At 42.8% G+C, this 21,131-nt stretch overlaps 1 protein-coding gene across 1 annotated transcript in view; it reads right to left on the bottom strand.

Moving 5' to 3' along the window:
* The window catches only part of LOC139365020 (voltage-gated inwardly rectifying potassium channel KCNH6-like), a 40,666-nt gene that overhangs the window by 16,114 nt on the left and 3,421 nt on the right, over nucleotides 1-21,131 (bottom strand). Inside the window, exons 3-7 of the mRNA XM_071102327.1 lie at nucleotides 16,961-17,113; nucleotides 16,699-16,802; nucleotides 16,121-16,460; nucleotides 15,973-16,023; nucleotides 15,057-15,256 (exon numbers count right to left, since the gene is read on the bottom strand). Of these exons, the coding sequence (XP_070958428.1) occupies nucleotides 15,057-15,256; nucleotides 15,973-16,023; nucleotides 16,121-16,460; nucleotides 16,699-16,802; nucleotides 16,961-17,113 (848 nt within the window). The remainder of the gene's footprint in view (nucleotides 1-15,056; nucleotides 15,257-15,972; nucleotides 16,024-16,120; nucleotides 16,461-16,698; nucleotides 16,803-16,960; nucleotides 17,114-21,131) is intronic.

Genomic DNA, 21,131 nt, shown 5'->3' on the forward strand with positions numbered 1-21,131 from the left:
AATAAGATCCATGCTGTCTGCACCACAATGTGTTACCCAAACCACTCAGGGCTTATAACAGTTAACAGTCCTTATTGGAAAATACAATGACATCTGACATAGAATACAACAAATACCTTTTTAAAGATTAAAAACAAACACTAGCTGTTTGCATAAAGAACACCTAACTATGTTAATACTTCAGTAACAATCCAGTCTGAAATTAAAAACCTCTGACACAAGTTTAGTTTCATACACCAAAACAAACACCACTAAGGTACTGTGAACTGTTCTCTTTAAATTAGAATAATCATTTTCAGAACAAAATCAAATTTGATTCATGCTAATCAAATGAACATTCCAAATTCCAGAGACCAACAAGTACCCTGGAGCCCACAAAACATCAACATATTTATCACCTATGAAAAAAAAGTGGGCGACAAGTGACACAAGACAAATTATGACGACAACAAGGTGACAACAGCACTAACAACATCCGTCACAGTCCCTGCCTCACTGTCAATATGGAGGATGGAGCTAGGTAGCCTGCTACGAACCACCAGATGACCACGAGGGTAAGAGGAGAGGCAGAAAAGGACAGGAGTGAGACAGGAAGAGAAAGAAAGAAGAGAATAGGGAGTGAGAGAGTAGAGTTGGAGTACTCACAGGTTGGAGTTTCTGTTTCAGGCTCATGTTGAGGAGTGTGGCTGGAAGAGAGGGCGGGAGAAAACTCTCCCTCTCCCTCTGCACCCGGCAGCCCAGCCCTCACAGCTGGAGCCCCGCGGCAACACTTCTGCTAATACAGTATGCACAACACACACACACACAGACTCACACACACACTCACACACAAATACATACATACATACAGTACACTCAGACACAAACTGAGACACACACACAAACACACACATGCACACAAACCTATAGCTAACACAAACAAATACAGTATACGCAGAATCATGAAGCATGTTTTCATTTAGAAAAACATAAACAATATCCGTAGGTAACGTCTGGAGCAGTGGAGGCTGCTGAGGGGAGGACGGCTCATAACAATGGCTGGAACGGAGCGAATGCAATGTTATTCAACCATGTGTTTGATGTATTTGATACCATTCCATCAATCCCACTCCAGCCATTAGCACGAGCCCATCCTCCCCAATTAAGGTTCCCCCAACCTCCTGTTGTCTGGAGTTATTTTAGTAAGAATTGTTCTACCCTACAGACTTAGTCAGAGACAGGGGGCGCAGTAGGGGGATATGTAGGGTCTGTCTCTCTCACTGACTGTCATTCACCATCTGTCCCTCTTCTACGGAAGAGGGACAGTCAATCACATAATGTGCTTAATCTTACGCAGACTAATCAATACCAGCAAAGATCAATGACAGGGATTATTTCCCTCTTTTTGTAAGGCGCAAATCGAAATTCAATTATAAAAGAGGGGATTACCAAGAAGCTCAGTTGTGTAACGAGACATAACCCAGGCAAAATCCTACATGTATTCTGTACTCATAATAGATAAGGTAACTGCCATGTTGACTGCTTTTTCAGACCATTTATTTTGACCAATGGATAGTTGTTTAGTAGTTAGCCTCTGTAATGTGCTCTTGCAGTGATAACGATCTGTTTGACCTAAAAACGGACCATTATGTCATGGTGAAGATCTTGTTCAGAACATTGTAGCTCTTTAAACGATACAGGGATATGGTAAGAACAACATGTAGAGAGAATGGACTGGAGGTGGAGAAAAGGAGAAAGGGAAGAACCAGAGAGATAGATGAGAGAGGTGATGGAAGATAATGACTGACACCAACAAACATAAAGGAGATAGTGGAGGACAGACAAACAGACAGACAGGCAGACAGACAGACAGACAGGCAGGCAGGCAGACAGACAGACAGGCAGACAGACAGACAGACAGACAGACAGACTGAGAGAGAGAGACCTCTGCTGCCCTCTACTTCCATTAGTACCAGAGGCCAAGGTCATCATCAGTGTCAGGCCGCGCAGAGGGCCGCTCGATACCCCCCTGTCTCCCAACGCCTCCCCTTCCAGCATCACCAGAGGGCCGCTCAAAACCCCCCTGCCTCCCAACGCCTCCCCTTCCAGCATCACCAGAGGCCGCTCGATACCCCCCTGTCTCCCAACGCCTTCCAGCATCACCAGAGGGCCGCTCGATACCCACCTGCCTCCCAACGCCTCCCCTTCCAGCATCTCCAGAGCATAGGGCTATTACAGTGACAGTATTACCGTCACACCTGTAGTCACGGTAACTAGGCTTCTCCAAGCTCTGATGCTGCTGATGGTCATTAGTAGCCTACCAAACTTGCTAACTGCCTGGTACTGAGCATTCTATTGTCCCTATAATCACTCTGACATCAATGCAAATGTTATCAAAAATAAAATAAAACACTTAATGAGAGCCCATGAGCTCATGTTGAGCAACATTTCTATAGGCTATGCAATTCTGTGAGAAAACAGTTTTGATGGCCTCTATTAAAAAGACGAGGATCTTATCAGCTTTCTATAGGCTAGGCCTACTATATTTATTTATCAACTTTCCTAATATTAAGCACACTGCTTCGCTTTACAACAGGAGTATAGTCGACCTGGCTGGCATGAAAAGGAACCACGGGAAAAGCATTTTCCATTCTCTATTTAAGTGCATAGATTACATGTATTTTTCCCCCTGCCCCTGTTCCGAGACAGGTGCATGATAATGGTCCATTCTAAATCAAAACAAACTTCACACATATGCTATTTAGTATATGTAAAGACAAGATTAAATCAAGAATAGTCTGATGGGTGACAATATTAGCCTATCACTTCTGAATTATATATTATCACTTATGAATGATGCCCAGCTTGTAACGCAAGAAACAGTTCATGCCTTTCTTTTGCGATTTTTTCAAATCATAGTCGCACACCTCATGTAGCCTAGCCCAAAGGCCTATGTGTTTTGTTAAGGTTTGTAACACAACTAAAGTGGTCAAATAACTTCTTAAAATTAAGCACATTAATCCGCTTTATAACCATGTAGAGCAGGGTTGGGCAAACTTTTGGGCTCGAGGGATAAATCCGGATTTTGAAATTCTACAGTGGGCCGCATTTTTTGGGGGACCAAATGCTTGTTAAAATCAATTTGTGGTGTCCTCCCGAGTGGCACAGTGGTCTAAGGCACTGCATTGCAGTTCTTGAGGCATCACTACAGACCCAGGTTCAATCCCAGGCTGTATCACAGCTGGCTGTGACTGAAATACCCATGAGGCGGCGCACAATTGGCCCAGCATCGCCCGGGTTAGAAGAGGGTTTGGCAGGCTGAGATTTCGTTGTCCCATCGTGCTCTAGTGACTCCTGTGGCGGGCCGGGCGCATCCTCGCTGACATGGTCGCCAGGTGTCCTCCAACACATTGGTGTGGCTGGCTTCTGGGTTAAAACATAAAACATGCAATCGTTGGATAACAAAATGGATGAGCTCCGATCAAGGATATCCTACCAACGGGACATTAATGACTTTACCGCAGTCCAATCCCTGTACCTTTTGCAGAATATCAGTCTGTCCCTGATGTTTTTCCTGGAGAGAAGTAGCCTCTTTGCTGCCCTTCAGACCATCCTCCATAAATCTTCACCTCACTGTGCGTGCAGATGCTCTCACACCTGCCTGCTGCCATTCCTGAGCAAGCTCTGTACTGGTGGTGCACCGATCCCGCAGCTGAATCAACTTAAGGAGACGGTCCTGGCGCTTGTTGGACTTTCTTGGGCGCCCTGAAGCCTTCTTCACAACAATTGAACCGCTCTCCTTGAAGTTCTTGATGATCCGATAAATGGTTGATTTAGGTGCAATCTTCCTGGCAGCAATATCCTCGCCTGTGAAGACCTTTCTCTGCAAAGCAATGATGACGGCACGTTTCCTTGCAGGTAACCGTGGTTGACAGAGGAAGAATGATGATTCCAAACACCATCCTCCTTTTGAAGCTTCCAGTCTGTTATTCAAACTCAATCAGCATGACAGAGTGTGTGGTAGCAGAATCAGAATTAGTTAGGTAACATAGATAAATAAGATGTTTTATCTTATTTATTGTCATTAGAATGTCTTCTTTTGAAATAATACTGTTGGCAGTATGCAGTTATCCCTTCTCTGCTAGGGCTCAGTTACTTGGAGCCCAGAGAGGGGAGAGTTCAGGTTAGTCTTATCTGTGAATGTGTCTATAACTATTCCTAAACCATGTGAAGGGATGGCGTGATTAAAGGGGAACCAGTTAGTTGGCTCCACAATGTCTGTGTGCCAGTCACTCCTCTCTGTGATCTTGTCCAGGAGGGGTTGTATTTGATATGGGAGTATCGATAATTGACAATTGATATATGCCATTGGAGGAGGTAATGTTTTGGTACTATGTTGTACCAAGAACGAGAAGTAGAACCTCGTCTAAGAGAGCAAACTGAACAATAATTTATAGCTAATGCTGTCTGGCTATGGGATACTCCTATCTCAAGTAAAATCCTTCCTTTGTGCAGTTTTCCTAAGACCTGTGGTTTGTCATGTCGACTAGGGGGTGGATCTTTGCTGTAAAGGATCTCAGTTGCCATTATGTTGACACTCTCAGGGAATTAATTTATAGACACTGAAGTGATCTGAGAGTCACGGGGCTATGGTGAAGCTCATATAATTAAAGATGGACTTTATGATAACTCTGACGTGTGTGGTTTGCTCTCTCATGATTTGGTAATACAGGAAATTTCCACGACAAGTGATCTCCAGATTTGTCCTCGTCAACACTCACACCTGTGTTAAAGAGAGAATCACTGACATGATGTCAGCTGGGCCTTTTGTGGCAGTGCTGAAATGCAGTGGAAATGTTTTTTGGGGATTCAGTTCATTTGCATGGCAAAACGGGACTTGGCAATTAATTGCAATTCATCTGATCACTCTTCATAACATTCTGGAGTATATGCAAATTGCCATCATACAAACTGAGGCAGCAGACTTTGTGAAAATTCATATTTGTGTCATTCTCAAAACCTTTGGCCACGACTGTACAGTACCAGTCAGTTTGGACACACCTACTCATTCAAGGGTTTTTCTTCATTTTTACTATTCTCTATATTGTAGAATAATAGTGAAGACATCAAAACTATTATGGAATAATTTAGTAACCAAAAAAGTGTTAAACAAATCAAAATATATTTTATATTTGAGATTCTTCCAAGGAGACACCCTTTGCCTGGATGACAGCTTTGCACACTCTTGGCATTCTCTCAACTAGCTTCATTCATGAGGAATGCATTTCAATTAACAGGTGTGCCTTATTAAAAGTACATTTGTGGAATGTCTTTCCTTCTTAATGCGTTTTAGCCAATCAGTTTTGTTGTGACAAGGTATGGGTGGTATACAGAATTTGGTAAAAGACCAAGTCCATATTATGGTAAGAACAGCTCAAATAAGCAAAGAGAAATGACAGTCTATCCTTACTTTAAGACATGAAGGTCAGTCAATGAGGAAAGTCAATGAAGTTTCAGTCAATGAAGTTTCTCCAAGTGCAGTCGCAAAAACGATCAAGCGCTATGATGAAACTGGCTCTCATGAGAACCGCCGCAGGAAAGGACGACCCAGAGTTACCTCTGCTGCAGAGGATAAGTTCATTAGAGTTACCAGCCTGATGATGAAATGGGTCATTTCTTTTTCTCAAAGAAATATGGCAAAAGTCTTAGCAGCCAAGTCAAAATTAGAAATTGATGAACAGAATTATAGAACTTTGCGTAATTATGCAGTTAAATTGAATCGAAAGGAAAAAAAAGTTATTTTACAACAATGCTTTTATTGATTGTAAAAATGCTTCTGAAAAGGTATGGAACACAGTTAAGGGCTTACTTGGTACATCTATCTCATCATGCCCATCTAGTGTGGAGGTTGACGGGAGAATAATAACAAAACCAGTTGATATTGCCAATCATTTTGCAGATTTTTTTACACAGAAAATTACATCACTGAGCAACAATGTAGACATATATTCTTCCAAACAAGCTATTGTCCAATGGATTGATGATCATATTATGAGCAATAAGATCTGCTCTTTTAGTCTACAAACGGTGTCAGTGGAGGAGGTGTTAAACCTAAACCTGTTTGCAAATGTATGGAAGCATGCAAAACTGTGTCCTATTCCGAAAGACAGCAAAAAAAAACATTACTCCTGCCAATAGTCGACCAATTAGTCTACTCCCTACACTCAGTAAGATATTGGAGGGTATTGTGAGTAGACAAATGTGAGAGTACATGGAAAATAATCTGATTACAGCCAATCAGCATGCTTATCGCAAAAAACATTCCATTACCACTGCATTGGTTGACATGACTGACCAGTGGCTCAATGCTATGGATAATGGCAGGTTTGTAGGTGTACTATTTTTAGATTTCAGTGCAGCATTTGATTTAGTGGATCATGAAATTATTTTGACAAAATGAATGCATTATGGTTTTAAGGAGGTAGCATTGAATTGGGTACAGTCATATCTAACTGACAGGAAACAGTCCACCTATATCAATGGTTCATTTTCTTCCCCTAATGTGTTAAACTGTGGAATACCGCAGGGCAGATGCCTTGGGCCACTTCTTTATTTAATATATACCAACAACCTTCCATATGCCTTAGTTGAAACTCAATCTACTATATTTGCAGATGATACTACAATTTTATGCAAGACAATCGGTTCAACAGGTACAGCAGGCTTTACAAGGAGATTTGGAGAATATCAGGAAGTGGGTTTGCCAAAACAAACTTGTTTTAAACACCAAGAAAAAAGTTATGTTGGTCTGTTCAACCAGGAAAAGGCCAAAACAGCATGGGATACAATTAAGTATGGGAGGAGTACAAATTGAAGAAGTGGCAGAAACCAAACTATTGGGAGTGCAGCTAGACAACTGCTTATCATGGTCGTCTCAAATAACTAATCTATGTAAAAAAAACAAAAAAAAACAGCATGCATAATCAGAAGGATAGCTAAATATTTACCAGGAAAAATTATTCAGCAAATAACACAAGCATTAATTGAGAGTCAGGTGAACTACTGTTCGGTGGTCTGGGGAAATGCATCATCAAGTGAAGTTAGGAGGCTGCAGAATGCACAGAATAAAGCAGCAAGGATTGTTTTAAGGTGGAGATATGGTTCTTCTGTTGCAGTTATGCGCAGTGTTCTTGGTTGGTCATCAATCGACAAGGTAATTGAAAAAAACATTATTTTATTTTATAATGTACATAATTTATAACGGCTAAGTTCTATTCACAACGGTATTCAGTTGGTAAGAGACAGACATTCCGTAAATACTAGGAATAGATTGTCCACCATCTATGCGTTATCCAGACAGAAGAGAGAAATAGGCAAAAGAACATTTAGATTTAGAGCAATACAGAAATGGAATAAATTAACTGAGCAAACTAGAAACCTTTCAATATATACATTTAAACATTATTTTAAAACAATTTAAATATAGTATATACAAATGATGTGGGACTATAGTAGATGAAGAATCAATATTTTTTAGATTGAGTATTTATTGGGTCATTACGCTAGTATATTATGTATGTTTGTAATAGTGTGTTATATGTATATATATAAAAGCATTCCAAGTAAAGCTGGTTGAGAGAAAGATAAGAGTGTGCAAAGCTGTCATCAAGGCATATATTTTGATTTGTTTAATTCTTTTTTGGTTACTACATGATTCCATATGTGTTTTTTCATAGTTTTGATGTCTTCAATATTATTCTACAATGTAGAAAATAGTAAAAATAAATAAAAACTCTGAAATGAGTAGTGGTGTCTAAACTTTGAATGGTGCTGTTTATATATTTTTTCATCATATATATATATATATATTGTTTCTATACTGAACAAAAATATAAACCAATATGCAACAATTTCAAAGATTTTACTGAGTTACAGAGGAAATCAATTAATTTAATCTATGGATTTAATCTCTGGATTTCACATAACTGGGAATACAGATATGCAACTGCAGATATGCAGATATGCAACTGTTGGTTAAAAAAATGGGGCTCACAATGGGCCTCAGGATCTCGTCACAGTATTTTTGGTAATTCAAATTGCCATCGATAAAATGCAATTGTGTTTGTTATCCATACCATAACCCGACTGCCACCATGGAGCACTCTGTTCACAACATTGACATCAACAAACCGCTCACCCACACAACACCATACACATGGTTTGGTCTGCGCTTGTGAGGCCGGTTGGATGTATTGCCAAATTCTCTAAAACAACGTTGGAGGCGGCTTATTGTGGGGAAATGAACATTAAATTATCTGGCAACAGCTCTGGTGGACATTCCTGTTCAGCATGCCAATTGCACGCTCCCTCAAAATTGTAGACATCTGTGGCATTATGTTGTGTGACAAAACTGCACATTTTAGAGTGGCCTTTTATTGTCCTCAGCACAAGCTTCTTGATATGCTACACCTGTCAGGTAGTTGAGTCATATTTGAACAGGAGAAATGCTCACTATCAGGGATGTAAACAAACTTGTGCACAACATTGTAGAGAAAGAAGCTTTTTGTGGGTATGGAACATTTCTGAGATCTTTTATTTCAGCTCATTAAATAGGGGGACCAACACTTGACATGTGGCGTTTATATTTTTGTTTCGTGTACATTATCTCTAAAACACTTACTTTTTAGAAAGAAATTGTTGAAATCGTCAAATATCAGTTGGAAAGGTACAAGGTTGGGGTAAATTCCATTTTCAATTCCAGTCAATTCAGGAATTCTCTGAAATTCAAATCAAATCAAATCAAATCAAATTGTATTTGTCACATACACATGGTTAGCAGATGTTAATGCGAGTGTAGCGAAATGCTTGTGCTTCTAGTTCCGACAATGCAGTAATAACCAACAAGTAATCTAACTAACAATTCCAAAACGACTGTCTTATACACAGTGTAAGGGGATAAAGAATATGTACATAAAGATATATGAATGAGTGATGGTACAGAGCAGCATAGGCAAGATACAGTAGATGGTATCGAGTACAGTATATACATATGAGATGAGTATGTAAACAAAGTGGCATAGTTAAAGTGGCTAGTGATACATGTATTACATAAGGATGCAGTAGATGATATAGAGTGCAGTATATACATATACATATGAGATGAATAATGTAGGGTATGTAAACATTATATTAGGTAGCATTGTTTAAAGTGGCTAGTGATATATTTTACATCATTTCCCATCAATTCCCATTATTAAAGTGGCTGGAGTTGAGTCAGTGTGTTGGCAGCAGCCACTCAATGTTAGTGGTGGCTGTTTAACAGTCTGATGGCCTTGAGATAGAAGCTGTTTTTCAGTCTCTCGGTCCCAGCTTTGATGCACCTGTACTGACCTCGCCTTCTGGATGATAGCGGGGTGAACAGGCAGTGGCTCGGGTGGTTGTTGTCCTTGATGATCTTTATGGCCTTCCTGTAACATCGGGTGGTGTAGGTGTCCTGGAGGGCAGGTAGTTTGCCCCCGGTGATGCGTTGTGCAGACCTCACTACCCTCTGGAGAGCCTTACGGTTGTGGGCGGAGCAGTTGCCGTACCAGGCGGTGATACAGCCCGCCAGGATGCTCTCGATTGTGCATCTGTAGAAGTTTGTGAGTGCTTTTGGTGACAAGCCGAATTTCTTCAGCCTCCTGAGGTTGAAGAGGCGCTGCTGCGCCTTCTTCACGATGCTGTCTGTGTGAGTGGACCAATTCAGTTTGTCTGTGATGTGTATGCCGAGAAACTTAAAACTTACTACCCTCTCCACTACTGTTCCATCGATGTGGATAGGGGGGTGTTCCCTCTGCTGTTTCCTGAAGTCCACAATCATCTCCTTAGTTTTGTTGATGTTGAGTGTGAGGTTATTTTCCTGACACCACACTCCGAGGGCCCTCACCTCCTCCCTGTAGGCCGTCTCGTCGTTGTTGGTAATCAAGCCTACCACTGTTGTGTCGTCCGCAAACTTGATGATTGAGTTGGAGGCGTGCGTGGCCACGCAGTCGTGGGTGAACAGGGAGTACAGGAGAGGGCTCAGAACGCACCCTTGTGGGGCCCCAGTGTTGAGGATCAGCGGGGTGGAGATGTTGTTGCCTACCCTCACCACCTGGGGGCGGCCCGTCAGGAAGTCCAGTACCCAGTTGCACAGGGCGGGGTCGAGACCCAGGGTCTCGAGCTTGATGACGAGCTTGGAGGGTACTATGGTGTTGAATGCCGAGCTGTAGTCGATGAACAGCATTCTCACATAGGTATTCCTCTTGTCCAGATGGGTTAGGGCAGTGTGCAGTGTGGTTGAGATTGCATCGTCTGTGGACCTATTTGGGCGGTAAGCAAATTGGAGTGGGTCTAGGGTGTCAGGTAGGGTGGAGGTGATATGGTCCTTGACTAGTCTCTCAAAGCACTTCATGATGACAGAAGTGAGTGCTACGGGGCGGTAGTCGTTTAGCTCAGTTACCTTAGCTTTCTTGGGAACAGGAACAATGGTGGCCCTCTTGAAGCATGTGGGAACAGCAGACTGGTATAGGGATTGATTGAATATGTCCGTAAACACACCGGCCAGCTGGTCTGCGCATGCTCTGAGGGCGCGGCTGGGGATGCCGTCTGGGCCTGCAGCCTTGCGAGGGTTAACACGTTTAAATGTTTTACTCACCTCGGCTGCAGTGAAGGAGAGTCCGCATGTTTTCGTTGCAGGCCGTGTCAGTGGCACTGTATTGTCCTCAAAGCGGGCAAAAAAGTTATTTAGTCTGCCTGGGAGCAAGACATCCTGGTCCGTGACTGGGCTGGTTCTCTTTTTGTAGTCCGTGATTGACTGTAGACCCTGCCACATACCTCTTGTGTCTGAGCCGTTGAATTGAGATTCTACTTTGTCTCTATACTGACGCTTAGCTTGTTTGATAGCCTTGCGGAGGGAATAGCTGCACTGTTTGTATTCGGTCATGTTACCAGTCACCTTGCCCTGATTAAAAGCAGTGGTTCGCACTTTCAGTTTCACGCGAATGCTGCCATCAATCCACGGTTTCTGGTTAGGGATGGTTTTAATCGTTGCTATGGGAATGACATCTTCAACGTACGTTCTAATGAACTCGCACACCGAATCAGCGTATTCGTCAATGTTGTTATCTGACGCAATACAAAACATATCCCAGTCCACGTGATGGAAGCAGTCTTGGAGTGTGGAATCAGCTTGGTCGGACCAGCGTTGGACAGACCTCAGCGTGGGAGCTTCTTGTTTTAGTTTCTGTCTGTATAGCGGGGCAGGGCCTTATATGCGTCGCGGAAGTTAGAATAGCAATGATCCAAGGTTTTTCCAGCCCTGGTTGCGCAATCGATATGCTGATACAATTTAGGGAGTCTTGTTTTCAGATTAGCCTTGTTAAAATCCCCAGCTACAATGAATGCAGCCTCAGGATGTATGGATTCCAGTTTGCAAAGAGTCAAATAAAGTTTGTTCAGAGCCATCGATGTGTCTGCTTGGGGGGGAATATATACGGCTGTGATTATAATCGAAGAGAATTCTCTTGGTAGATAATGCGGTCGACATTTGATTGTGAGGAATTCTAAATCAGGTGAACAGAAGGATTTGAGTTCCTGTATGTTTCTGTGATCACACCACGTCTCGTTAGCCATAAGGCATACGCCCCCGCCCCTCTTCTTACCAGAAAGATGTTTGTTTCTGTCGGCGCGATGCGTGGAGAAACCCGCTGGCTGCACCGCCTCCGATAGCGTCTCTCCAGTGAGCCATGTTTCCGTGAAGCAAAGAACGTTACAGTCTCTGATGTCCCTCTGGAATGCTACCCTTGCTCGGATTTCATCAACCTTGTTGTCAAGAGACTGGACATTGGCGAGAAGAATGCTAGGGAGTGGTGCACGATGTGCCCGTCTCCGGAGTCTGACCAGAAGACCGCCTCGTTTCCCTCTTTTACGGAGTCGTTTTTTGGGGTCGCCGGCTGGGATCCATTCCGTTGTCCTGGTTGAAAGGCAGAACACAGGATCCGCTTCGCGAAAATCATATTCTTGGTTGTACTGATGGTGAGTTGACGCTGATCTTATATTCAGTAGTTCTTCTCGACTGTATGTAATGAAACCTAAGATGACCTGGGGTACTAATGTAAGAAATAACACGTAAAAAAACAAAAAACTGCATAGTTTCCTAGGAACGCGAAGCGAGGCGGCCATCTCTGTCGGCGCCGGAAGTAATTCCAATTCTCTTCAATGCTTTTCAATGAGGACAATGCTTTTCAATGAGGACAATTTGGAATTGAAACGTGGTTTACTTTCTGAATTGACTGGAATTGAAATGGATTTGACCCCAACCCTGGGAAGGCAACATAATCAGACTGGAGAAATCCAGTCTGTTTGTGCTAACATTTCACTCCTTGCCACTCCATGTCCTGCCAAACATGATGACTTCTCCAGTCTAATTATCTTCTAGATGTGTGAACTTGTTGGTGAGGGTGAATAAAAAACAAACACCACAGCTCATATCATTTGAGAGTACATGTGTGTGGTATTTATAGTGATCAGCAGCTGAGGACTCTACCAGGAGCAGGTTTGGAGGAAGTGGAGAGGGGGGCATCTATTGGCCCGATCGATTTTTCCATTGGTAGGAACGAGAGGCACGCCAAATTGCCTCCCATGTGCACCCAGCGAGCAAGACAGAGGGCATTGGCACGGCAACCTAAAGAGCTCACCTCTCACTCAGAGCAATGCTAACATTAGCAGCAAGTCCAACTGCCCATTCACAATCAATCAATTAAATTCTGATGATATAAACCCCCGTTATAACACTCAAATGTACTGTCATAAGACATGTATGTTCACCTGACACACACACACATCTAGTAATACCACAAAAATCCCTAATATTGAGTCACATTATTCCACTTGTAGTGGACAAGTGAAGTCAGAACAGCCAGGGTTAGTGTGTGGGTTAATCTGGCTGGTGGCCACTCAGACTGTCCCACCACAGACATGTGGGTCAGTGTGCTACGCAGTAGTGTTGTGGGGCCATCTCACTGCATTAGTGTTTCCATGGCATTACAGGTTATGACAATGTACTCAAACTTAGTGTGATGACATGTGGGTGTGAAAAGTTCTTCTGCTGGCACAGATGTCACACTATGGAAGGTGGGATCTTTCTTTCACACATACAAACTGTCTTTTCCCCATTCTCCCTCATATACATGCAGAGAGACAAGCGCATATAGTACAGTAGTGATGCTAAATAACATCCCATACATGTAGCCAACAAAATGTTCATACAGGAGATAATATCCTCTTACACATTACATGACGAAAAGTATGTGGACACCTGCTCGTCGAACATCTCATTCCAAAATCATTAGCATTAATATGGAGTTGGTCCCCCCTTTGCTGCCTAAACTGCCTCCACTATTCTGGGAAGTCTTTCCACTAGATGTTGGAACATTGCTGCGGGGACTTGCTTCCATTCAGCCACAAGAGAATTAGGGAGGTCGGGCACTGATGTTGGGCGATTAGGCCTGGCTCGCAGTCGGCATTCCAATTCATCCCAAAGGTGTTTGATGGGGTTGCATTGGGGTAGGTAGTGTTCTCCTGGCATCCACCAAATCCAGATTTGTCCGTCTGACTGATAGTGAAGTGTGATGCATCACACCAGAGAACGCGTTTCCACTGCTCCAGAGTCCAATGGCAGCAAGCTTTACACCACTCCAGCCGACACTTGGCACTGCGCATGGTGATCTGGCCAGTACAGTACTGTAATACTGTAATATATTCCATTTACTAGTGCCATGTCTTGCTAGTGCCATGCTCTTATGAACTGAGCCACATACAGGACCACTACAATACATAAGTACAATACAATACTGTAAAATACAATACATATTACAGTACAGGTGGGAGATATATGATTGTCATCCCCATGAGCGTACCATGCTCCTTCAGGCCATGAATGAGTCATGTAATGACATCAATCCAGGCTTCGTCAGGCTTGGATTCTCCATGCCAAAAGGTTTTTCCCCAGATGCATGAACAATGAGGACATTTACTGCGATGTCGATGAGAACCAATGGCCAAATGCTCAAGACTTGCCTGATGCAAACTAATGCTGTTTCTTTCATTTGATTACAGTACACCTATGTTGGAATTATATCTGAACAATACAGATATTCTTTTCATTGATTGTGAAAGATCACACATGGGATAGAAATGATTGAAATTTGATGTTCAATTTCAATAGATAGTGCAAGTGTATTGTCTAATGTGAAAACAGTACTGTAGCATATTATATTCAAAGGGCATTTTGAAACATGTATCTATTGGATTAACTAGCTGTGACGAAGGCCGCGAGGCCGATACGTTAGCTTATTAAATATCAGTGATACTACCAAGAGCAGTGTGCGGTTTCCTTTTTCCATTAACTAGCTGTTAAAATAACTACATTGAGACGATATTAATATGTTGTGTTTTGATGATTAAATAAATGTTCACATGGTATTTGACAGTACATTTATATGTTGGATGAATGGTTGGGTGGTGAAAGATGCATTCAAACTAAATAAATGCACAATAACACGCTTTATGAGACTTGCCCTGTTACAAGTGTTACCAGTTTGGAGTTTTGTTTTAAGAAAATGCACCACATACTTTTGAAAATAGCACCAGTGACTGAAAAAAACATTCATTTTATATACAGTATATCGTTCCTGTTTGTGTTTGTGTGTGTGTGTGTGTGTGTGTGTGTGTGTGTGTGTGTGTGTGTGTGTGTGTGTGTGTGTGTGTGTGTGTGTGTGTGTGTGTGTGTGTGTGGATGCATGTGGAAACTCCTGAGTGACATGCAGCTGCTTCTTCAGCAGAAAGCTTGCAACACAGGAAGTCAGACCGAAGAGATGTAATCCACCACTTCTCAATAACCCAACGTTCCTTTTACACAACATCCTGTGTACACAGTGCCGTTCTGAAAAAGCTCACTTTAAAAATCCCTTAATATATAAGCAGAATACAGGTTGAGTCAGGCAATCACATGGTTGTGGTTGTGTGATATGAGTGCTATTGAGGACCATGTGTCTCACCTGTGTGACATGTGTGACCTTCTCTGTGACGTCTCGGTGGCGGTCCTTTACTTTGCTGGGAGCGATGATCTCGATCTCAGTGGGCGAGGGCGGTCGCAAGAGGTCGGAGGCGAAACTGAGTGTGAGGGGGTTACGAGTGCTGGTCCTGCGTCGCATCAGGTCCGAGTCTGAGGTGGAGCTCAGAGTACCGGCCTTCAGGTCTGCACACAACAACACTCATCTCTCATTACTGTGTCTCTATCTACTTTCAACGACTAGTTTACATATTATATTATCATTCAAATCCTTTATTTAAACTGCAAGTAACACATTCAGAACTAAAAATATAATGTGTTATAATGCAAGTTTCATTCCTCTAGGTGAGAAACATCTTGGTTTATACTGAGCAAAGCATCTGAGTGAGAAAGACACAGAGAGAGTTTATTATCTGTTTCACTTGTTTTGGCAATGTAGACATATGTTTCTCATGCCAATAAAGCCAATTAAATTGAATTGATAGAGTAATGAAATGAGAGGGAGTGTGTTAATGCATTGTGGGGATGCATGTATTCCTCTACATTATTTCCCTGGGGTAGATGGGAAGTCCACAGCCCCACACTCCATAGCCCATAGTATTAGCTGTTTGATGAGTAAAGGATGGCCTCTGAGTGACTGGGACTCCTATAGACCTGGCATACACACACACACACACTCACACTCACACTCACACACTCACACTCACACTCACACACTCACACTCACACTCACACACACACACACACACACACACACACACACACACACACACACACACACACACACACACACACACACATAGGCTATAGGTTAGAGACATTGATTAGTGACCCTGCTGCTGCACATGCTCAGTGCTTGAGGAATGGGAGTGAAGATTTGCATTTTCTAGAGAACAGAATACCTCCAACAGGCCCAGGTAGCTTTGGCTTGGTTTGTTTTGATTCAGATGGAGCTGTAAGAGGAGACAGCCACATTTCTTCCTGTCAGAGGGGGTACAAAAATGGCAACAGACTACACTTATGTCTGGGTACACACACACACAAACTCACTGCTGTTGGAGCGTGGGTCTCCTGGTCGGCCCGACTCGGCCCTCATGCTGCCGAGGTCATCCAGGGAGGAAGCTCTGCGGAGGCTGCCGACAGTCTCTCTGGAGCGGCTCCGGGGCAGGACCGTCCTGGGGAAGGCTGCACTGGAGAAGGGGCTGCTGGGGAGGAAGGGCACGCTGGGTTCCAGCCGCTCTGACAATAGGGACAGCAGTTTGGGGGAGTAGTGGCTTGCAGGCTGGGAGAACTCGTGGTCCTGCTCTATCAGCGCCTCTGTCTCAGACTGCATGCAGCTCTCCTTGGACGGGATACGGAACTCTTTCAGAGGGATCTCTTCACTGTTGGGCTGAATTAGGGAAGGAGGAAGAGGACAATCATAGGTTAAATATTGTACTAGATTTCTACTTACTGCTAAATGTATGTGACTGAAGCTATATTCATTACAAAACATAAGAGATACAGGAACTGAGATAATCAAGATATATTATATTATTATTATATTATATTATTATATATTATTATATTATATTATGAGTACTGTGTGTATAGAACTGTGTGTGTATGGGAGTCTCTGGCCACCTTACCTGTGGGTAGTCCACCACCACCCCCCCAAACTGGTCTTTGGCGAGGGAAGACCGACGCATTGCACGTACCAATGGCAGTCTCAACTTCAGCCTGCGACTCTGCCCTGAGAAACCACAGAGTGCTTATACATACACTTTACATAAATACACCTACACTACCAGGAGGTAGTCACATTCTGTATGTTATAACACAGCTACATTCAACATGGCATCAACAGGTTGATGCAGACAGACAGTATCACACACACACTTCCACACTGACCTGCCCATACCCAGCCCTGGGCCACCCTCTGTCTCAGACCTGGTTTCTTGAGGGAGGGGTCAATGATTTCCTGGAAGTTGAGGATGAACATGATGACCTGTCCCTCCGCTTTCTTCACAGGAACAACATCAATCAGACAGGGCCTGCAGGTCCCTGCAGGGGGGAGAGACATAACATTGTAAAGCTGCTAATGGCCCTCCGAACCTGGGCTCAAAGCTAACTAAGTAGACTTCAGGACAGCTCAAGTAACTATAAATATTGTTTAATCTTATCTGACTGTGCTCTCTTTAACACTGAACACATTTAGACTCAAGAGTATCAGGTTTCATGGTTGGTGGGCTGTTACTGCCATCTCATTTCAGTTTTATGTGGAGAGGCCTTTTTAAACAGCAGTACAGTCTTGTAGTTTCTTTCCATGACTGGATGTTTTCCCAGGGCATTTATGAGACCTTCCTTTCTGTTCAAGTGAAGCCAGGGTGAGGGCTGTCAACATGTCCTAGCATAGGAGAAACAGATAGAGGGGGGATGCAGAAAATTAGATATAGAGGGAGATAGAGAATAAGACCAATCAAAACGTAGACAGACTGTAGGAAGAGGGGAGGGAGAGAGCGGGCGAGAGGGAGAGCTAGAGAAAGAGAGAGAGGAAGAAAGACAGCAAGAGAACTACAGAAGAGAGGGGAATAGAGTGGCATATCAATCATAGTACTGAGCGATTATTGCTTTTGAGGTGCATTCTTCTGTCTCTTCTGTAGTAGGCGTAAATTAAACACAGACAGAACAAGTAGATGTGCAATGGATTATAGTCATTGTAGTTAATTACCATGTTTTATGCTCTAAACTATGTAGAATTTTGGCTTGTTCGGAAACTACAACTCCCTACAACAAGTTCTTGAAATGTTCCACATTGACCTCTGCAGCAAAGGTAACTCTAGCTCGTCCTGCGGAAGTCCTTACGAGAGCCAGTTTCATCATAGCACTTCATGGTTTTTGCGACTGCACTTGAAGAAACGTTGAAATTTTCCTCATTGACTGACCTTCATGTCTTACAGTAATGATAGACTGTTGTTTCTCTTTGCTTATTTGAGCTGTTCTTTCCATAATATGGACTTGGTCTTTTACCAAATAGGGCTATATTCTGTATACCACCCCTACCTTGTCACAACACAACTGATTGGCTCAAACGCATTAAGAAGTAAAGAAATTCCACAAATTAACTTTTAACAAGGCACACCTGTTAATTGAAAGGCATTCCAGGTGACTACCTCATGAAGCTGGTTGAGAGAATGCCAAGTGTGCAAAGTTGTCATCTCAAATATAAAATATATTTTGTTTTGTTTAACACATTTTTGGTTACTACATGACTCCATATGTGTTATGTCATATTTTTGACGTCTTCACTATTATTCTACAATGTAGAAAATAGTAAAATAAAGAAAAACCCTTGAATTAGTAGGTGTGTCCAAACCTTTGACTGGTCCTGTAGGTAGAAGCTTACGAATAACATTTTGGGTGAGTTTGGACATTTACAAGTGTATGCGAATGAGAGACATTGTGCAAATGAACAAAGTTTGACACATGCGTGAAAAGAAGAACACAATCTGCTTTATCTCCTAATGCTCTCCTAACATATTGCACAGGTTGACTGCAGGTATTTACCTAAAAAACAGACACAAATATTACAATTTATTGAAAGACTTCATAGAAACAGTTTCAAAGGTATTGACGGTATTGAAAAATCATCCTGTGGCTATTTCCAAATACCCTGGTATACGGGGTCCACTGCCCAAGCCTAATTGATTCCCATTCAAAATCCTATTTTCCCTAACCCCTAAACCTAACCCTTAACCAAACCCTAACCCTAACTCCAACTCTTAACCCCTAATCCTAATTGTAACCCTAACCCCTAAACCTAACCCCTAAGCCTAAAACAGCCATTTTCATTTTGGGGACCGGCAAAATGTTCCCGGAGTAATGTTCCCAGGAAATGTCCTTGTTTTACACTCACTCACACACTCAAACACATGCATTCAGTGATTGATCAATTAAGATCAATCAAGTACAACAATATAATGCATTTTTATTGTGTATGATGAATTGTACTAATTTACAATTCATTCGTGCTTGTGTGGGCACATGCGTTCATGACTGTATGCATTACTGGGATACAAAATAAATAGATGTTCAGTGGATTTGAGCTAGCACACTGACAATATTTCCATGACAACAAGCTCTCCGACACGGCACTTCTCATGCCCAAATGACCAACGTAACGGCATTGTGTCTACAGCCTCACTAGTCAGGTCTGTTTGCTTGTCCCTCTGTCCTTTGCAGGGGTCGCAAACAAACTGGAAAATAATGACATTTTTAAGGAACAGAATCAGAACCAGACCAGGGAACGAAAGTGATCTATATTGTTCTGGAACAGAACCATTATTTAAAATAAAAAAATGCAACAAAGCGCCTATGCAAAGCTCTCCCTCTGTCAATCATTAACTTCTTCCAAAGTCTGCCAGGTGAAAATCTTTGCCAGAGTGTGTGCGTGTAGTCTATCTGGCCCTTAGAAGTATAGCTGTAGCCTGCGGACATTACAAACATAATCCACAAGATAGGGAGAGAGATTTTTTATTACAGCAGGATGGATGAACTTTTTCAACGCTAGTTAGGGATCCTATAGTTCACATTGGATTTATTAACTATAAAAAGGTAAGATGTGTTTTTAATTCAGGTGCCGCTCTGCACACGAAAGCTTGTTAGCTAGCCAGCTACTCTGGTCCAACGTTAAGCCAACTCTGAAGTTCAAAGACATTCAAAATTCTACCCTAGAAGCCGCTCCTCCGTAGGTATGAATCTGTGGGCCTCCTCCTCCACCCTCTCTCGCTGTCTCCCCACTCGCAAAATTTCAGTTGCATCTCACGCCCTACACTTGTCTTTCCATAACGCATGTGAACAACTCACTGAGCTATAGCGTGCCAGCTCTATAGCAAGCTTGTAAGGGGTGCGTAACCGGTGGCAGGGAAGTCAGACGCAGGAGAGCAGAACTTGGTAATAGCCGGAGCAGTGTAATCGCAAAACCAACGGCATAAAAAATAACAAGATATTGGGTAAAAAAAACCCGTCGTGCACCAATCAACACATGCACAAGCACTACAATAAACAATCCCACACAAAGACATGGGGGGGAACAGAGGGTTAAATACACAACAAGTGATTGAGGGAATTGAAACCAGGTGTGAGGAAAAAGAAGACAAAACACATGGAAAATGAAAAGTGGATCGATGATGGCTAGAAGACCGGCGACGCCGACCGCCGAGCACCACCCGAACAAGGAGAGGACCCAACTTCGGCGGAAGTCGTGACAAAGCATCTCTATCCATACTGCATGATTGGAAAAGTAATTTAATGTCGAGTTAAATGGAAAATAAATAAAGGTTTAAAAAGGAACAGGAAGTAACGATATAAACGGGTACTTTGGGGAGGTTGAACCGGTTCAGAACTGTAGTTTGCTGGTCGGAACAGTGTAACGAAAAATATTATATATGGTCTGTTCAGAACAAAACAATTGGAAAATAATTTTGGTTCCAACCCCGGGCCCTGTGTACATGTACAAGAGACAAAACACAGGAGCATACAAGTATTTTTTTTTTTTTAATAAAACAAAATCACAAAAGTAGTGCACTGGGCCTTTACTTGTCCTGTATTAGCGGACCTATATAGGCTTCCGTAGAGCGTGCAAAAAATAAATAATCTGCACCTCCCCTATCCTCCTGCCGCACCCCCACCCCCAAACTACTTAGTGCAGCTATGCACAGGATGGGAATGGGGAGTGGGGATGTCACGCCCTGATCTGTTTCACCTGTCTTTGTGATTGTCTCCACCCACCTCCAGGTGTCACCCATCTTCCCAATTATTCCCAGGGTATTTATTCCTGTGTTCTCTGTTTGTTTGTGCCAGTTTGTCTTGTCAAGTCAACGAGTGTGTTTTTCTGTGCTCCTGCTTTTTCTTGTCTCCTATTTTCTAGTCCTCCTGGTTTTGACCTTTTGCCTGCCCTGACACTGAGCCCGCCTGCCTGACCATTCAGCCTGCCCTGACCTTGAGCCTGCCTGACTCCCTGTACCGTTTGGAACTCTGACCTGGTTCTGAACTTTTACCTGTCCTCGACCTGCCCTCTTGC

This window comes from Oncorhynchus clarkii, chromosome 13, assembly GCF_045791955.1.
Source record: "Oncorhynchus clarkii lewisi isolate Uvic-CL-2024 chromosome 13, UVic_Ocla_1.0, whole genome shotgun sequence".
NCBI classification, from domain to species: domain Eukaryota; kingdom Metazoa; phylum Chordata; class Actinopteri; order Salmoniformes; family Salmonidae; genus Oncorhynchus; species Oncorhynchus clarkii.